This window comes from Lissotriton helveticus, chromosome 2_1 (assembly GCF_964261635.1).
Source record: "Lissotriton helveticus chromosome 2_1, aLisHel1.1, whole genome shotgun sequence".
Classification (NCBI taxonomy): domain Eukaryota; kingdom Metazoa; phylum Chordata; class Amphibia; order Caudata; family Salamandridae; genus Lissotriton; species Lissotriton helveticus.
The window spans coordinates 2,132,399,250-2,132,417,381 of record NC_136059.1 but is presented as its reverse complement, the minus strand read 5'-3'; the positions used below and the strand labels follow the sequence as shown (position 1 = coordinate 2,132,417,381).

The 18,132-nt window shown below is 48.1% G+C and overlaps 1 protein-coding gene across 1 annotated transcript in view; it reads right to left on the bottom strand.

The window, feature by feature from the left end:
- Positions 1-18,132, bottom strand: part of NEIL3 (nei like DNA glycosylase 3) — a 243,898-nt gene that overhangs the window by 125,486 nt on the left and 100,280 nt on the right. The window contains exon 4 of the mRNA XM_078677091.1: positions 12,629-12,763. Coding sequence (XP_078533217.1) covers positions 12,629-12,763 — 135 coding nt within the window. The remainder of the gene's footprint in view (positions 1-12,628; positions 12,764-18,132) is intronic.

The following is an 18,132-nucleotide window of genomic DNA, read 5'->3' as shown; positions in this document are numbered from 1 at the left end:
TATAATGCCCCATCCTCTGCATCATGGCGTCAAGAAACCTCCTGAAGAAGCGGGACAGGCAGCCCTGGGACACGCCACCCACTACAGCTATCACACTCTGGTAGCTCCCTGAGGCCAGCAGGTGTAAGCTACATAGCACCTGGACATGAGGTGGGATGGCATGGGCCCTGGGTGTTGGGTGGTCCAGGAGAGGGTGTAGGTCCCTGATCAATTGCTTGATGGTGTCTAGGTGTAGCCTGTACCTCTGCAGTATTTCAGGCTCTGTCAGTTGGAACAGTGTTATCCTCTGCCTGTACACTTGTTCCTCCCTTAGCCATTCTCTCTGTCCTGCTGCCTGTAGTCTCTGCCGTCTTGCTATGATGTAAAAAGCCGCCATCATGGGTCCTGAGGTGCATTTTGGGACTTTTTTTATAGCCCTCCCTTGGTTACCACCTGCTTTCAATCCATGGTAAATACCGACTTAAAAATACCGTTTTTCGCCAGAATCGGTATTTTTGGGCTTACCTACATCTCCAAGGCCAATTATTACCGTTTCTGATTTTCCGAGTCGGAAAATACGAACTCGGTATTTATGTATACGGTAGATTCCGACACGGTAATTTTACCGGGTCATTTTTACCGAGTCGGTATATTTCCGACTCGGGTTTTCAATAATCGGTAATTAATGGCCTCCTACATCTCATTTCCTGGATTCCGGTCGGTAACGGCCGATTTTACCGGTTTTCGGCCGTTACCACCCGGTAAACGCCTACCTACATCTGGCCCCGAGTGTTCAAATACAAGTCGAACTTACTCATGTGTACGGATCTCACAAGTTTGGGCACATTCGATCTGAAAAAAATGCATCAAATATATAAAATTGTGATGCGAACATGCTTTCAGCACCGTTTTTTTTCCCCGGTCACAGTTTTTTGATAACCAGCACACACCACTGGGCTATAAGGTATTATAGTTTTCACATCAAGCAAACAGCTACAGAGTATTAAAACCATGTCGTTTCTTGTAGATTTGCTCCCAGACGAAGGGCCATGCCCGAAATGCATTGAAGCTAACATGTGTATTTAACATGGAAAATTATATGAAATGCAATACGTTTGAAAAAACAATCAAGGAATAAAACCATATTCTGAAAATTCGAATAAACGTTTCTTCTATTCAACTTGATTTATGACATTTTAGAGGAATTGTTTTTCCCAAGAGAGTGTGCCCCAAGGGATGCAATCAATTGCCAATTGAAAGCACTAAATCCTCTTCATATACATTCGTCTAAGGGAAAAGAGACGATACCAAGGGAGCACCCATTAAATTTAACAGCTATCATTAACCTACAACGGAAAAGCTGTGCACTGGTCCCACCAATATAGAGCCTTTGGAAGTTTTTCAGTGTCTTCTTTTGGGCCCAGTACCCACTGCTGGGCCTGGTTCATCGCTCGAGTCGTCATCGACGGCTCCAATGGGGGACGCGTCGTCCCTTACCTCATCGACGTTTTCATCATGGACGTTTTCTTCGTCGTCTTCATAATTGTTGGAGTCGTGCTCCGAACCCGGATCCGACGGCTGTTCTGGGTCCTCAGTCTCGACGACCTCATCATCGTCTTCATCGAAGATATTCACTGGGTCGAGCGCTGGCTTCGTCATTGTTTGTCTCGCTGCACGTCGGAGCCTAAGCGTCTTCTTTGACCGGAATCGAGCACAAGCTAGACAGTTGTCCTCATTGTGGTCTGGTGATAAGCACTTGTTGCACACTGGGTGTACATCGATGTGCGGGTATTTAGAGTTTGAACGGGCTCCGTTCCATCGACGATCGGGCCTCTGGTGTCGAAAAGGCCACGCGGCTCTCTTCGACGTCCTGCTCGAAAAGAACTGGAACAAGAACTCGGCACCGATGGAAATACCAATACCGACGACCCCGAAGGCCTTTTGGCCTTGTAGAAAAGTTTCCGAACTTGAGTAAAGAAAAGTACATCCGAACCCAATGGCGGAAAAAAACAATCTGAGGATGGAGAGGATGCCCATGCGCACTGTAGTCCGGGGGAGGAGCCACCTATCTTGTGATACTTCGAAGACTCTTCCAGGACAACAATTTGCAATCATCCGCACCCAACACTAGGCGGCGATCTATGCACAAGATATGAATTCATCAGTCCACATGCCCCGAACGGTATGTTATTGAAGCTCCGAGCCTGCCCATCAGATGGTTACAGATCCAAGAAAGGCAAGTGGTCCACAAGAACATATTGTTATCCAATAACAATTCCCATAGGTCCGCATCCAGGAGAAAGAAGCTAGCCCACAATCCATACTCACAGTTATCTGCTGTGATAGATAGCTCAGAGTCCAAAAACCAAAGCAGAGTTTGCTTTGACAGGGTGGGAACTGTTCTCTCGCCCTGCCATAGCGAACAGCTCTAGGGTGTACCAGGTGGCTTGTTTTGAGGCTTTTTTGGTTTTGACATTGTAACACATTCAATATGGAAAACATCATTTTCAGTTCTCCAGAAAAAGAAGTTGAAGATAAAGGTTGAGTTGCACCTGGCCACAGCATTCTCCTGTAGGCAACAGCCTTAAAAGAAGCAACATCTAAACTATCCTTTATGGAGAGAAGTGACCGAAGGGGTCAATAAACACTACAGCTAAGTTAATAAAGGCATGACGGTTAAACAGCAAGTCTAACAATAATGAGAGCACCAGAGGTTGTGATTACCACACTCACATTATCCTTTTAAAAACAGCGAACAGTCTTGACTTTAGGAAAGACACTGAGCAAAAAGCTCAAGCTGAAGGTTATACCGTGCACTTGTGATAGATCCCAAGACACAAACCTCACCTATTTCTGGGTAAGGAACGCAGACAAGAATATAGAAATATGAAAAGACACACAGAAAATTCAATATCTTTAGACCTGACAAAAAGTCGAGCTAAATTAACTACCTACCTTAAATGAGTTCTTCAGAAGGAAGAGGCCGACAGTATGAAGATCTATAATGGCCAAGAAAAGCCTCGTCGTTTGATCTACTCTGAATCAAATCCCATATCAGAACCCAGGTGCACATGCAAATGCAGTTCAAATGTTGCGCAGCAGAGAGAAGCGCCTGTGGTGTTGGGCCTAGAAAATCTCGAAGTCTGAACCAGGTGTAGTAGCAGTAACGGTTACCGTGGTCATACTGCATGGCAGCTACATCTTTCATTAGCACACGTGCGTCTGTATGAGTAAATATAGAAATCCAGTAAGCATTAAGTAACTCAGAAAATCATAACCTTCTCCTCTTAGGTTCTCATAAAATGGAGCACTAGATCAAAACATATTGCATTCAAGCGTTATATTTGACGTATAATTATGCAATTCTTAAGGTGCTCCCTCGCCTCAAGATGCTTAGGAGCACTATACAGTAAAATGAAGATAAAAGAACCATAAAGTCTGCTAATTAGAAAAATGTGAGAAAAAAATGACAAATATTTTTATTATTATTGCATACCCTTTTTAGGTCTCGCACCTGCGACGCATCGCGAAGCGATGTCGCAGCGAGACCTATTGTTATCAGCTCTGCTTACAAGGAGCTAAAAGGGAGACAAGAGATGGGCACGCGCAGCCTAAGGAACCGGATCAGGTCGCGCGCGCGTTCACCATCTCCTGTCTCCCTTTTAGCTCATTGTAAGCAGACACACACACAAGCGCACACCCAGAGACACACACACACACACACACACGCACGCACATACACGCACGCACGCGCACACACACACACACACACACACAAGCATACAGAGACACGCACCCCCCTACAACTAAGCCCCACTCACCTCATCGGCGCCACTTCGGACTTCTTCTGCCACCGCGGGGCTCTCCCTCGGGAATGGGAGCCCCGCGTATCCACTGCTTCTCTGGCCAGGCACTCCGTGGGCTTCTCGCAGAAGACGGAAGTCCCGCCCCACCACAGGTTTCGTTTTCGCCAGTGCACGCGCACGTCTTGTTTTTGCGCTGTGTGTGACATGCGCACCACTGTGTCTCAGAGGAAGCTGGATTGCCGTAAGAAGCCCTCGGACCCAATTCCACAGTAGGGTAACTACTTTCTTTTCACAATGTTTAATAAACTTTCTAATGTTTCTAACTCCACACCGCTACTTTAAAGCCGAGCCCACGCCCACGTCTTTTTCCGCTTTAATTTAACAGAATGTGCTCTCACAGCGTCAAAGCGTAACTCATTAACGACATAGTGAATGTGATTTTAAGAACATTTTAAACGCCCAGGAGAGCCCAGTGGACAGACTCTCAGATGGGTGGAAATAACTTGTCGAATGGTGGGGGCATGGTGTCGTGCTAGAGACTGAGAGCACACGCTTCAGGCCCCCCTTCCCGACTCCCTCATTCAGTGTCTTTGGTAGGAGCCAGTGTTCTGGATTCGTGGTACGTGAATAATACTCGATATTTTTTCATTGTATAACTAACGAATAGTTTCTTACCTGTCGGTGTAGTTTTGCAGCTTGAAGATCTTTCTGGATTCACTATGCTGTGCATATTCCGCAATCTGGTGGTGGGGTCCGGAATCGTAGTCTTTTTTCTCTCTTTTTTTTTTGTCGTAGCCCAGGTGGGCGTCGACGTCCCACCATTTGGTGTCCCTTCGGTGACGTCGGCGTGCTTCCGGCGGAAGCTACCACCCTTGGGCGCCATCTTCGGATTCTTTTTTCTGTCTCTTTTTTCTTTTCTGTGTTTGTAGTGAATCCATGGCTATGTTTGTTAATCCTTTTTTCAACGTAATTCTTTTCACGTATCTTGTAAGCTTGAACTTGCTTTCTTTTCTAAGTGTTTCCACCTTCTTCTCCAGCCTCATCTTTCTGGCGGAGGCGGGTGGGTTCGCTAGTGAATCCAGAAAGATCTTCAAGCTGCAAAACTACACCGACAGGTAAGAAACTATTCGTTTTGCAGCGTGAATCTTTCTGGATTCACTACGCTGTGCATAGATTTTGTAGCGGTTTTCGTTTGTGGCGGTTGGGTGGAAGATGAGCGTTGGTTGCTAAAAATATGTTGAAGCACTTTTTGTCCTACTTGTGCTTCCTTGTTCATCTGTACATCCACGCAGTAGTGCTTCGTGAAAGTGTGCACTGAAGCCCATGTTGCCGCCAGGCATACATCCTGAATCGGTGTGTTGGCCAGGAAGGCAATTGTTGCTCCTTTCTTCCTGGTGGAGTGGGCTTGTGCCCCTCCTGTTAGCTCCTGGCCAGTTTGCTTGTGGCAGAGCTGAATTGTCTGTTGTGCGATCCATCGGGCTACGGTGTTTTTAGTAACTGGTTTGCCCATGTAACTGTTAGCGAAGGACACGAAGAACTGTTTCGTCTTCCTGTGGTCCTTTGTTCTTTCAATGTAGTGCATCACAGCCCTTCTTGCGTCTAGGGTGTGGAGCGACCTCTCAGCGCTTGTAGTGGGGTTTTGGAAGAAGCTAGGGATCTGAATACTCTGATTCACGTGGAACCTTGACACCACCTTTGGCATGAAGTGTGGGTCAGTTCTCATCACGACCCTGTCACTGTGTATCTGGATGTAGGGTTCCAGCAGTGTGAGTGCCTGCAGTTCGCTCACCCTTTGTAGTGAGGTGATTGCCACCAGGAAAGCCGTCTTCATTGTCAACATCTGCAGTGATGTTTTGTGGATGGGTTCAAAAGGTGCTTTCATGAGCTCCGTCAGTACCACATTTAGGTTCCAGGCCGGTGGCGGCATTCTCTTTGGCGGCGCTATTCTTTTAGCCCCTTCCAGGAATCTTTTCACGACTTGAGATGTGAATAAGCTTCTCCCTGTTTCTCCTCTTGTGTATGCCACAATCGCTGCTAGGTGCACTCTCAGTGAGGATGAGCTTAGCTTTGCCTTGATTAGGTGTGTGAGGTACCTTAGCACCGTGGACTCCTTGGTCAGTCTCCTTTGGAGTTGTTTCTTGCAACAGCATTGAGTGAATCTTTTCCACTTTTCCCCATAGCACTTGCGTGTGCTGGGCCTTCTTGCCTCTCGCAGCACCCGCAGGGTGCTCTCTGGTAGTATCAGGTGTGCAAATTCTAAGTCCTCAGGAGCCAGGCTGAGAGGCTCTCTGGCTCTGGGTGTAGGATTCCTCAGTTTTCCATGGAGAGTAGGTCTCTTCTTTTTGAGAACTTGTGGGGAGGCCCCTGCGCCATCTCCATTATCTGAGAATACCACGTCTGTCTGGCCCATTGTGGTGCCACAAGGATGAGCGTCATGTTGCTCTTCATGCATTTGTTGAGCACCCTGGGGATCAGTGGTATCGGGGGAAAAGCGTAGGCAAATGTTTTTGACCAGCTTATCCATAGGGCATTCCCCTGGGACCGTGCCTCTGGTTGCCTGGATGCAAAGTATTGGCATTTTGCATTCCGGTGTGTTGCAAATAGGTCTATTGTTGGGGTGCCCCACTTCCTGAATAGACTCTCTGTTTCCTGACTGTTGAGTTCCCACTCGTGGGATGCTGAAGTCTGCCTGCTGAGCCAATCCGCTTCCACATTGTCCTTCCCTGGCAGGTGTATGGCTAGCAGGTCTATTTTTAGTGGTATGGCCCATTTCCAGATCTCTTGTGCCAAGTTTGACAGCGGGAACAATTGAGTTCCCCCTGTTTGTTTATGTAAAACATCGTTGTGGTGTTGTCTGTTTGTATTAGCACCTTCCGGTTGTGTAGGTGTTTCTGAAAGGCCTTGAGGGCTAGCAACACAGTTTTCAGTTCCAGGTAGTTGATGTGCCTGACTGCATCTGTAGGGCTCCACAGACCCCTCACTCTGAGCCTGTTCATGTGTGCGCCCCACCCCTTCTGGGATGAGTCTGTGGTGATGGTCACTGTTGGGTCCGGTGGTGTTAGAGGTTTCCCTTCGGTTATTCTCTCCTTGGTCCACCACCTTATCTCTTCCTGCACCCTGTGCGTTACAACCACTAGATCCTCCCAACGTACATTGGGGACCAGGTGGATGCATGATGCCATCATCCCCAAGATCTTGCTCACAGTCCTCACTGTCAGAGATCGCCCCTTCTGGTAGTGACGTTTCTCCCTCAGTAGGCTGAGCGTTCTCTTTTCACTCGTTAAGACTCTGCATTGTATGGTGTCGATCTGGGCTCCCAGGAAGATCTTCACTTGCTCTGGTTCCATCGAGCTTTTGCCCCAGTGTATGGAGAAACCCAGGTTTGCTAGCGTTCCTGTCACCTGCTCTGCATGCTCTTTGCATGTCCTGTAGCAGTTTGCCTTCACCAGCCAGTCGTCGAGGTAGGGATACACGTGTATTCCCTTTCTCCTTAGGTGTGCGGCCACTGCCGCAAGGCATTTGGTGAACACCCTTGGTGCGGACTTTAGGCCGAAAGCTAGGGTCGTGAATTGGTAGTGATCCTTGTTTACTGTGAACCTTAGCATGTGCTTGTGCTGCTTGTTCATGGGGATGTGCAGGTATGCATCTTTGAGGTCTATGGTGGACAAGAAGTCCCCTGCTTTTATCTGAGGAATGACCTCTTGTAGGGACGTCATTTTGAATTTTTGAGTTTTGACGTATTTGTTCAGGAACCGCAGGTCCAGGATGGGTCTTAGGCTTTCGTCCACCTTTGGCACTAGGAAGTAGTTTGAGTACACTCCCATGTTCCGTTCTTTGAAGGGGACCCTTTCTATGGCCGCTTTGAGGAGGAGTTCTTGGGCTTCCTCTTGCAGAAGTTGCAGCTCTCTTCCTGAGTGCGGTCTTTTCTTTGGTTTTCTGTTTGGTGGCCTTTTTTCCAACTCTATGCAGTACCCGAACTGCATAATATTGAGTATCCACTTGTCTGTTATTTTTCTCCACTCCTGGAGAAAAAATCTCAATCTTCCTCCTACCGGAGTTGCATGTTCCTTTGTGTCTTGTCCGTGTAGCCCTCTCCTCTTTGTTTTCCCGTGCTCCTCCCCGGAGGGTGTGGGTGGTAGAGCACCTTCTCTCGTGTGAAGTCACTTAGAGGGGGGCTGTTCACCGCCTCTTCTTCTCTGGCCCCGTCCATTTCCTCTCGATCGAAAGGACTGGCCCCTGCCTTGGTAGTTCCAGTTTTGCCTCTGCTGCCCCTGGTGGCCTTGGCTGTCACTCTGGTGCACCTGGTGGAAACTCTGGTGAGAATCTCCTCGCTGGCTTCCACCTCTGCCGTTCGGCCTCCGCGACGGAGTGCCCCTTCTCATCCCTCTGAATTGCAGGGCTCCCATGGACCTTGCCGTCTCGTTGTCCTTCTTCAGTTGGGTGAGCTTATCATCAACTGGGGCTCCGAACAATGTTTCACCGCTGAAGGGTGTGTTCAGGATGTTGTTCTGGACTTCAGCCTTGAATCCTGAGATCCTGAGCCATGCTTGCCTTCTTTCAGTGATGCCTATAGCCATCAGCCTGCTGGATGTTTCTGCCCCGTCCAAGGCTGTCTTCAGGCATGAGTTGGCGATGCTCTTCCCTTCCTCTACCAGGTGTGCTCCTCTGTCACGGTATTGTTCCGGGAGGTGCTTGAGCAACTGTCCCATCTCCTCCCAGTGCTGGTATTGATGCCTATTCAGGAGGGCGTTGGAATTCGCCATCCGCCAGTGCGTTGCAGCATTCCTCTCAATCTTCCTGCCCGTTAGGTCCATCCTCCTGCTTTCTTTGTCAGGTGGGGGTCCGGACGTTGTTGGGACGTTTGCCCTTTTCCTGGCCGTTGCAGCGATGATAGAATCCGCTGTAACGGAACCCTTGATGTAAGCTGGGTCTTAGGAGGAGAATTTGTACTTCTTATCGGTCCTCGGCGTTACAGATCTGCATGTAGCCGGGTCCTTGAAGGCCTCCTTTCCCTGGGCCGTGATACTCTTGAGCATGGGCAGGAACTGGCTCCTTGTCTGTATGGGGAGCAGTGTCTCGAGCAGGAAGTCTGCTTTTGGCTTCTCCTCTTCCAGCTTAATTCCATAAGCTGTTGCCGCCTTTCTTACCACCTCATTGTATTCCCCAATGTCATCCGGTGGCGAAGGCCTCGAGGGGTATGTTTCTACCGCCTCCTCTGGGTTTTCGGCCTCGATGTCCTGCCATTCCTGGTCTTGGGCCGTCGAGGAACCTGAACCGTAGCTTGACTGCTGTTCCCCGTAATACCCCTCTGTGTAGTAGAGGTCCTCCTCCTCTTCGTGCTCCGAAGGTTCCGGAGTTTTCGGCGGCTCTTCGATGTCGAACTCTTCGATCTCCTGTACCTCAGCGACGGTCGGTGCCGGCTTCGGGGGAATCTTGTAACTTTTCATTTTTTCGTCGAAGTCCTTCTTTCTCTGAAGGATGTTCTCCATTTCGGCCTCGAGCCTTCTCTTTTTTCTCTGCATTTCTGCGGCCTGTTCGTCGTCGAGCGTTTCGGCCGCCCTTTTCGGCGTCGTCGTCGAAGCTTTCTTTGGCTCTTTTTCTTTCGACGTCGAAGTCGAAGTCCCTTTTTCGGGGGCTTGCTTCGATGACCTTTGCTTTTCGCTGGTCTTCTGCCTCCGGGAGTCCTTCTCAGAGGATCTGCTGGGCTCTTTTTCGGAGGATGCAGCTTCGGTCGTCGATTTGCTCGGCGCCGGTGCTCCTTTCGAGGCTCTGTACTCTAACTTTCGAGAGTCTGCCTCAGGTTTTCGAGGCCCTGTGGGAGTTTCGGGGTCGTAGACTCTCCTACCTTATCAGGCGTACTCTTATCGGTCTCAGCGACCGTGAAGTCATCTGGTCCTTCGGCGATGTTGTCCTCATCGTCGGTGGAGAGGCCAAGTTCATAGAGCGTCGGGGCTTGGCCCTTGCCCTGCATCGTGTGGTGAGCTGTCCTCTGTCCTTCTCGAATTCGGAGTGTCTTCGGCTTGAAGACGGAGCAGGCGTTGCAGTCTCTGCTTTCGTGGTCGATTGGCAGGCAGAGGTTGCAGACTGGGTGCTGGTCCTTCTGTGCGAACTTGTGGTGGCAGTTCTTGCAGAATTTAAACGGCGTCTTGTACATCCCTGCGCTCAGGGGGCTCCCTCTGTGCGCATTCCTTCAAGGAGGTCGAAGATTTCGAAGTTCTCTCCTTTCTTCGTCGTCTCCTCTCTAAAGGTCCTCTTCTGTCGATGTTCTTAGGTCTTCACCTGTGAATTTTTGCTGTATTTTCTTCTTTCCTCCTCCAAAACTTCTGGAGCTTCATGCGACGATCCAGACCCAACGGCGGAAAAAAGAATCTGAAGATGGCGCCCAAGGGTGGTAGCTTCTGCCGGAAGCACGCCGACGTCACCGAAGGGACACCAAATGGTGGGATGTCGACGCCCACCTGGGCTACGACAAAAAAAAAAAAAGAGAAAAAAAGACTACGATTCCGGACCCAACCACCAGATTGCGGAATATGCACAGCATAGTGAATCCAGAAAGATTCACGCTGCAAAATTACATGTTATGTGGGCTTTTCTTTGGGACAGACATGTTCCAGCCGCACGCCCCATGTTTGTTAAACTCTTTTAAACCAAACCTTGTGTGTCACCTTCCCTATCACCCACTAGAACGTCAGCTGGCATAGGGGAGCTCACTTCCTGCATGCCGCTAATCTCCGTGCTAAGCGGTGACCCACGAGCAGGATGATGGCAGCTCCGGTTTGCTTGCCAGCTCGGTGCCCTTTCCCTTCTTTGGAGAAATGCATGCTGGACTGTATGTAAGTTCTGGTTTACATATGCAACTGTTAGTAATATTTGTTTAGGACTCTCATTCTAATATACCCACGGGAGAGACGAGAGTTTACAGGGGCTATAGGATAGAATCTCAGTTCGCAGTGGTTCCATTGGAGGCAGAGTTTCTTTTTCCTAATGGACATAGTCACGTTTCTTTTCTTATTTAAAGTCTGTTAAGAACTACACCGCCAATCGTGCTCAGTGCGCAGGCCTGCACAGGTGAATTACTGAGTAGTAAGTTCTAACCTACCACTGAAGAGGGTGATCAGACTTCAGCTTCACCCACGGCCTCGTAGCAGCTGCCAGGGCCAACTGATTTTTTGATAAAAGCCATATGAAAACAGGACTTACGACCCCATCTTGTAATATCCAAAGTCTTCTATAATATCTTTAAAATTGAACTGTAATTTTGTCCAGCAGATGAACGTGGTCAAATAATGCTTTAGATTCAACCCTACATCACCTACACTTTAACACCCTATGTTATACACATCCCTTTCTACACATGCTGCATAAAGTACTGGAGCTTGTTCTAAATAACACCTTCGAGTTTTTTCTACCTCCTCACACATTTCAGTACATTAGCCCTGTGGTGTCATATACCCTTAATTTACAGTCCTGCATCTGCGATGTCCAACGTATATTCAGAATAGCCATATCTTTACTAGATTAACAGGATAACCATGTAACATAAACTTTCAATCAATAAAGCTGAGTAGGGTCGGTATTTTTGAAACTGTGGTAAGTACGCACCCTCCTGGGCCTATGTTGCACATCTTTCTAAATGTACTCTCCTAACTATCCTCTGTACAGATCTGATCTAATAAATAAAGGCATAAAACATTGCTTGGATTAGGCATTCACACTTTTGACCATGCAGTATGCCAGTACTGGGATCAGGGATATGATAAGCCGTAGATGAATGCCACAAAGAAACACCACTGTATCTATTCCATGTTAACAGACTTGGGCTCAATTTGAATATAAGCCTTGAACAAGCATTAATAATGGCATTTTTTTTTTGCACTTGGATCTAGTAGTTTCTTTCTCTTGCAACAAGCAATGAAAACTTGATTAATGGTTAATGCATTACTAACGATCCAAGTGGTGAATTTGCCTGTGACCAATCAGCCGCCCAATTTCAAAAGTCAGGCATATATGGTGTCACCTAATTTATAAACGATCCATCCGTGAATGTGGTGCAGTCGTCTTTTACAAAGTAAACATTATAACCCCCTAACTAAGAACCAACCTTTTAATTACATATTCTAAAATCTTTTTCATTTCAAAGAAAAAAAAGCATTTGCAATGCAATAGGTCTCGTTTTCCTTCAGCTCCATTGCTGTTCCGTGTTTAGTCTCTTTTGTTCTGTGGTTCCCTTTCTGTTGTGCGTAAACAGGATCATGTTGTCTTGGTGTCTTCGGTTTTCTGGTCGACAGGTTGTGACACAAAGAGTTGAGAGAAATGTATCTCTTTTGATGGGGCTAAGCTTGGTTTGTCTGCGATGACCTCTTCCTGTGTGTTGGTGTGTGTTTCATTTGACCTTGGTGTTTGTGTGTCTGAGCTTGTGCAATGACTCTGTGAAGGTTGATTATCATTTGCTGTGCTAGTGGCTTCTGATTCCCTGACTATGTCATTCCCCACGTGCTTTTGTTTCAATATTTTTGGATGTGCAGTGGGTGTTGATCTCCATTGGCATTACCTATATAGATCTTCTCTAATCCCACATAAATTGCAGCATTTCTCAATATAGCACTCTTGAGCTCCACTCATGTCTCAATTTCTGCAAACTTCTCCTGTGCAATTCTCTTTGTCGTGAGTCCCTTATAGGGCCTACTGTTTCTCACCTGTTAGCTTAACTGCACACGCTGTAGGCTGCTTCTGCCTCGTTTTCCCTGAGATCGAGATAGATTGTTCTTTGGGATAGTTTTATGCCGAATTTAAAAAACACTACTGTTATTTCTTTCTGAATTGGTAATATAACAGTTTCTCACCTGATATCCACAGTTGATTCAAAGAAACAAATCAGGTCTTTGTCGAGCTGAATTTCCAAAACTGCTGGCGCTCCACGGTGTCCCTTCATTTCGGTTTGATTGATCCGCATGGAGCCATTCATGCCAAAGTGAACCCTAGCGACATTAAAAAACGACCACATTACATTACACTGAATGAACAGAAATAGTCTCTGTTCTGCCAAGGCAAAAAATATGAGCCCTTGCCCATTAGAAAAGAGGAATCAACAAGGATGGTGGAGATGAGGAGAGAGGAAAGCAAGTTCATATCAAACTATATCAGAACATTTTCAGCAATAACATCTTTATTTTCTCTGGGATAAGGTATGCAGGGCTTACACACCACACGAGCTCAATGATGCTCCCAGCAGGACAACCAACAGAACAAACATATGCAAACCAAGCTGTCTGACTTTAATGTGAGAATGCAAGCAAATGGCATGCATTTTACATCAAGGCCAGACCTGGTCTGGGTTTCCGGTATGACTGTGCAGCAGGTGATTGTACAGCCCTGCATACAAGCACATTTTTCAAGTCTATGCAGCACTAGCAAAGATGGTTTGCGTTTAGAAAGAATAAATGAACAGTTAAAATGAAAAATGGCACAAAAACTGAGGCACTATCTTGTCCCATCAGCCTAGAACATGGGTACTCACAAACTTTCTCTCGGGGCCAAATTTACAGTGTGGTTTGTGTCCGAGGGCCGCACCAGTGAGGCGGGGTCAGTGGGGGAGGGGGCGGGGCTAGAGTAACAAAAAAAAAACCAGACCATGGGGTTGATCACTGGTCCCTGCAGTGGATGCCTTCGTCCACTGAGCCACCAGACCCGGCATACACACATCTCTCTCTCGCTCCCTTTCTCTCTCCCTCCCTATGTCTCCCTCACTCGGTGTCCCTTTCCCTCCCTCACTCACTCTGTCTCCCTTTCCCTCCCTCACTCACTCTTCCTCTGTCTCCCTCTCCCTCCCTTTCCCTCCCTCACTCTCCCTCTGTCTCTCTTTCCCTCCCTCACTCACTCTCCCACCCTCTCCTCCCTCACTCTCCATTTGTCTCCCTTTCCCTCCCTCACTCTACCTCTGTCTCCCTTTCCCTCCCTGACTCTCCCTTTGTCTCCCTTTCCCTCCCTCTCCGGCTTCCTCCCCCTCCCACCCTCCCTTCGTCTCCCTCACTTTCCCTCCCTCCCTCTCTTTCCCTCCCTCACTCTCCCCGTCTCCCTTTCCCTCCCTCACTCTCCCACCCTCTCCCTCCCTCACTCTCCATTTGTCTCCCTTTCCGTCCCTCACTCTCCCTTTGTTTCCCTTTCCCTCCCTCTCCCTCCCTCCCCCTCTGTCTCCCTCCCCTCCCTCCGTCTACCTCACTTTCCGTCCCTCCCTCTCCCTCCCTTTCCCTCCCTCACTCTCCCTGTCTCCCTTTCCCTCCCTCCCTCTTCCTACCTCACTCCCTCTCTTTTCCCACCCTCTGTCTCCCTTTCCCTCCCCCTCACTGTCTTTCCCTCCCTCACTCTCCCTCTGTCTCCCTTTCCCTCCCTCAGTCTCCCTTTCCCTCACTCTCTCTCCCTCTGTCTTACATTACCTCCATCCCTCTCCCCCAGTCCCCCTCCCTTTCCTACCTTTCCTCCCTCTCCCGGTCTCCCTCCCCGTCTCCCTCCCTCTCCCTATGTCTCCCTTTCTCTCCCTCCCTTTCCCTCCCTCCCTCTCCCTATGTCTCCCTTTCCCTCCCTCACTCTGCCTCCCTTTCCCTCCCTCACTCTCCCTCCGTCTCCCTTTCCCTCCCTTATTCTGTCTGCCTTTCCCTTCCTCTATCTCTCCCTCCCTTTCCCTCCCTCACTCTCCCTTTCACCTCCCTCACTCTGCCTCCCTTTCCCTCCCTCCGCCTCCCTCCCTCGGTCTCCTTTTCCCTCCCTCCCTCTGTCTCCATTTCCCTCCCTCCCCCCCTCTCTCTCCCTCCCTTCCTCTCCCTCTGTCTCCCTCCCTTTCTCTCCCTCCCTCTCCGTCATCTCACCCTGCCTGTGTGTGCCCGGGCTGAGACAGCTTCCGGGCACACACACACACAGAGCCGCACCCCAGCACTTCACAGGTCTTTAAAAGACTATTCGCGTGTTAATGAGGCTGTGTTGTATTTCACATTTTAGCGCCGCAGATCCACTCGGACTATGGCTGGCCCCAACAGAGCAGCAGAGTCTCCGAGTCACACTGGTTGACGTCTGAAAGGTCTGCGGGTTGCCGGGGAAGGCTTGCCGGGCCGCAGGCTTGCCGGGCCGCGGGCCATACTATGAGTACCCGTGGCCAAGAACATATGCCATGTATTTAACCCTAACCTATCACAGATGTGCGTGCACTACCACATATTAAAGCGCAAAGATGTCACAACAGAGTCTTCAGTCGGTGGTTCGCATGAGTCTGGGCTCCGGACTCTTGCCTGATATCGCAGCTCAGGACAGAGCATCTAAGGGCCTTCGTTGACATATAAGACAGACTAAAATGCAACACAGGTAGAAAAACCAAGCACTTAAAATAGTAGCCATCCTGTAAGTGTCCCCTTAAAATCACACGCCACAATAAAAAACATTCAATAACTGGACTCATACGTGCATTTGTAATGCAGCTACATGCCCAATTCCCATCTTAGCATTTATCAAGCATTGGGAAAGCCATTAGGTCTCGTCTAAATGATAGCTATTGCCTTTACCAATGTCTTTTAGTCATGTTGTATAGCAGCATAGCTACTGGTCAGCATGGCTAAATGTGAGTGGCTTAGAGCAGAGTGGCAGAGAGGAGAGGAAAGTGGAGAGAAGCGGAAGGGAGTGGCTTAGAGTGGAGTGACTTAGAGTGACAGAGAGTACAGTAGACTGGAGTGGACTAACGTAGTGTGCCGTAGAGTGGCATTGTGTGGATGGGCACAAAGCAGTGTAGAGTACAGTAGCGCAGAGAGGAGTGGCACAGAGTAGAGTGATGTGGCATAGAATTGAGAGGAATAGAGTGGAGTGGCGTAGATAAGAGGGGCATAGAGTGATGTAGAGTAGAGTGGGGTAGCGAGGAGTAGAGTAAGGTGGCATAGAGTAAAGTGGTATATAGTGGAGCGGCATACAGTGGTGTAGAGTGGCATAGAGTAATACAGGGGTGGGTGTAAGTAACTAAACCGTCACTAGAGTTAGTAGATAGGGTGAAAGCAACATTAATACAAAACTGTATGATTGTGTTAAAAACAGGAAAGCACATTGCACGTCCATGAACAATATCAAAATGCTTATACCTAAATAGTGCATTGAAAAAAGCTGTAGACGAACAAAGATGAGGAAGAATACATGTGCTAGGTTCATTCTTCAGAGAGGAGTTAAAGTAAGGTGCGCCTACGGGAGCCAAGCATTCGAAAGATTGAAAATGACAATGTCAATGAAACAACTAATGGGATGCTGTTGGAGGTCTGTTACCCCATTGAATGGTAAACAATACATCTCGCAGCACAGTGCTCGCAGCACAGTGCATAAGCCATGTAGGCAATACTTAAAAATGAAGTTATATTACACAGGCCGAAGGAAGTGCAGACAGATTTAGCAGGGCACCACTAAAATGGAAGGATATGTTGCAGCAATCACATAGTAGGTGACCCTTATGCAGCAGGAAGCGTTTCTCGAGGTATTACAGAAAAAATAACTTTTGGGAGAAGTTATGTTAAAACGAGGATAAAATCAGAGCAAGATTTACAACACTCTTGAATTGTGTGGTTACAATTTGCTAAATCAATTTGAAAAGGCAAGATAGGATTGTAACACTCCCAATTACCCCTGCTAAAAGTGAAACTGCAAGAAAGACCATGGACAATGTGGTCTATTTTAGAGTCGATGGCTGCAAAAAGTGAACGTCAACATAAAAGAGAAAGCATTGAAACTTCTCAGGTCTGTGGAAATTGGCAGAAATCGCTGTTAGCATGAGCTGTAGCAATTTTGTTTTGGCATCCATTTTAGTTAGCCATGTGCTTCTTTCGTCTTGACTGTTGCCTGTCCTTGTATTTCGCAAGAGTCATCAACTATTATTAATGTCTTCAGTACTGAGCCAGAGCCTTGCGCATGCTCAGAAAGACCTGTAGCAGCCAGAATGCACCTGTCTTAGTTTGTAAATGACAGGCTGTTTTAACTGATGCAAACAGAAATGTCTCCCCTCCCACTTTGCTGACCAAAACATATTTGTATGCCCATGTTGGTCAATAGCTATTCTTGTATGTGCCAGTACCTCCCCTTGGTCTCATGCTCACAATGCAACAAAAGCATATGTAAATGTAAATGTAAATGTGTGGGACTTGTAAAGCGCACTGCTGCCCGTAAGCGTCCTGGCGCTGAAGACCGCTGGGGAACCTGTCCTGGCTTTCCCTGTGAGATGGTCACTTCTGGGTATCTCCAAGGTGAAACCAGGCATACCCGGCGTCTGTGGGGGGCCGTTGTAGAGATGAGGCAAGCTTAATGCCCAGAGTTGCCGAGTGTGATCCCTGGTTAGAGTAGGCACCAAGGCGAGAATTATCGAGTCCGCTGAGCCTGGTCCACGACCCTGCCGCGTCGGGAATTGAACCCTGGTCCCGGGCCGTTCTCTTCTTCCGGGTCTGCCGCCTCTAACCAGTGAGCCACACCACTCCACATAAAAGACCCCTGGTTTCTGTACTCCTTGTACTGCCTCATACATTGCCTGAGGGTTCTATATCAATGTAGTCCTCACTCATGACTGATAAAATATTGGTTTGATATTACAGCTTCCGTGCCAATCTCTATTTTGTTAATCCAAGGACTTGGAGACAAAGAAGGGAGAACCCCTGCACCGGCGGGCCTCTGAAAAGGCTCACTCCCACAAATTGGCGCCCGTCACGTGGGGCTCATCGGAGACACAGCTGTCTGGCGGAGTGGTCTTGACGGAGGTTTGAAATCTCGCTGGGGACGTACGCTGCACGGGGAGACCCTTGTCTTTGGAGACCGAAGTACTTTTCCGATTTTCCCTATTTGACCCTCCAGGTGGCAACCGGTCCCGACTGAGATCCCTTTGGCATTCGTCTTACAGTGACCATTAGGTTGATTCAGAGCTTGGCAGTTGGAGGCTGGACATTTTTGCTCAGTAAGGTCGCTAAAGCGGCACTCTTGATTTTGGATTTGCTTGGCCAAGATTCTGATTTGGTTTAGGTAATATGTGTGTTGCAACATACATAGGCAGGCAATGAGGAGATTTTTCTCTAACTTTTGAATTTATGAACGGTACTGTATTTGTGATAAGTACTATTTTGTTATAAAATATTTATTATAATATTTGCGACATGCCTTTTTCTAGCACGCTTCGTAGGATGTGTTGCTTTTTTGGAGGTACCAAAATGGATTTAGAACGCAGCCAGCCGGCTCCCCCTGAGGGTAGACCGAATAGGTACATGTACGTTAAAAAACTTATTTCTTCCATAAGGTATAGTGCACTGTGGAATAAATACACAAAAAAGGATCCTGATTTACAATGGCC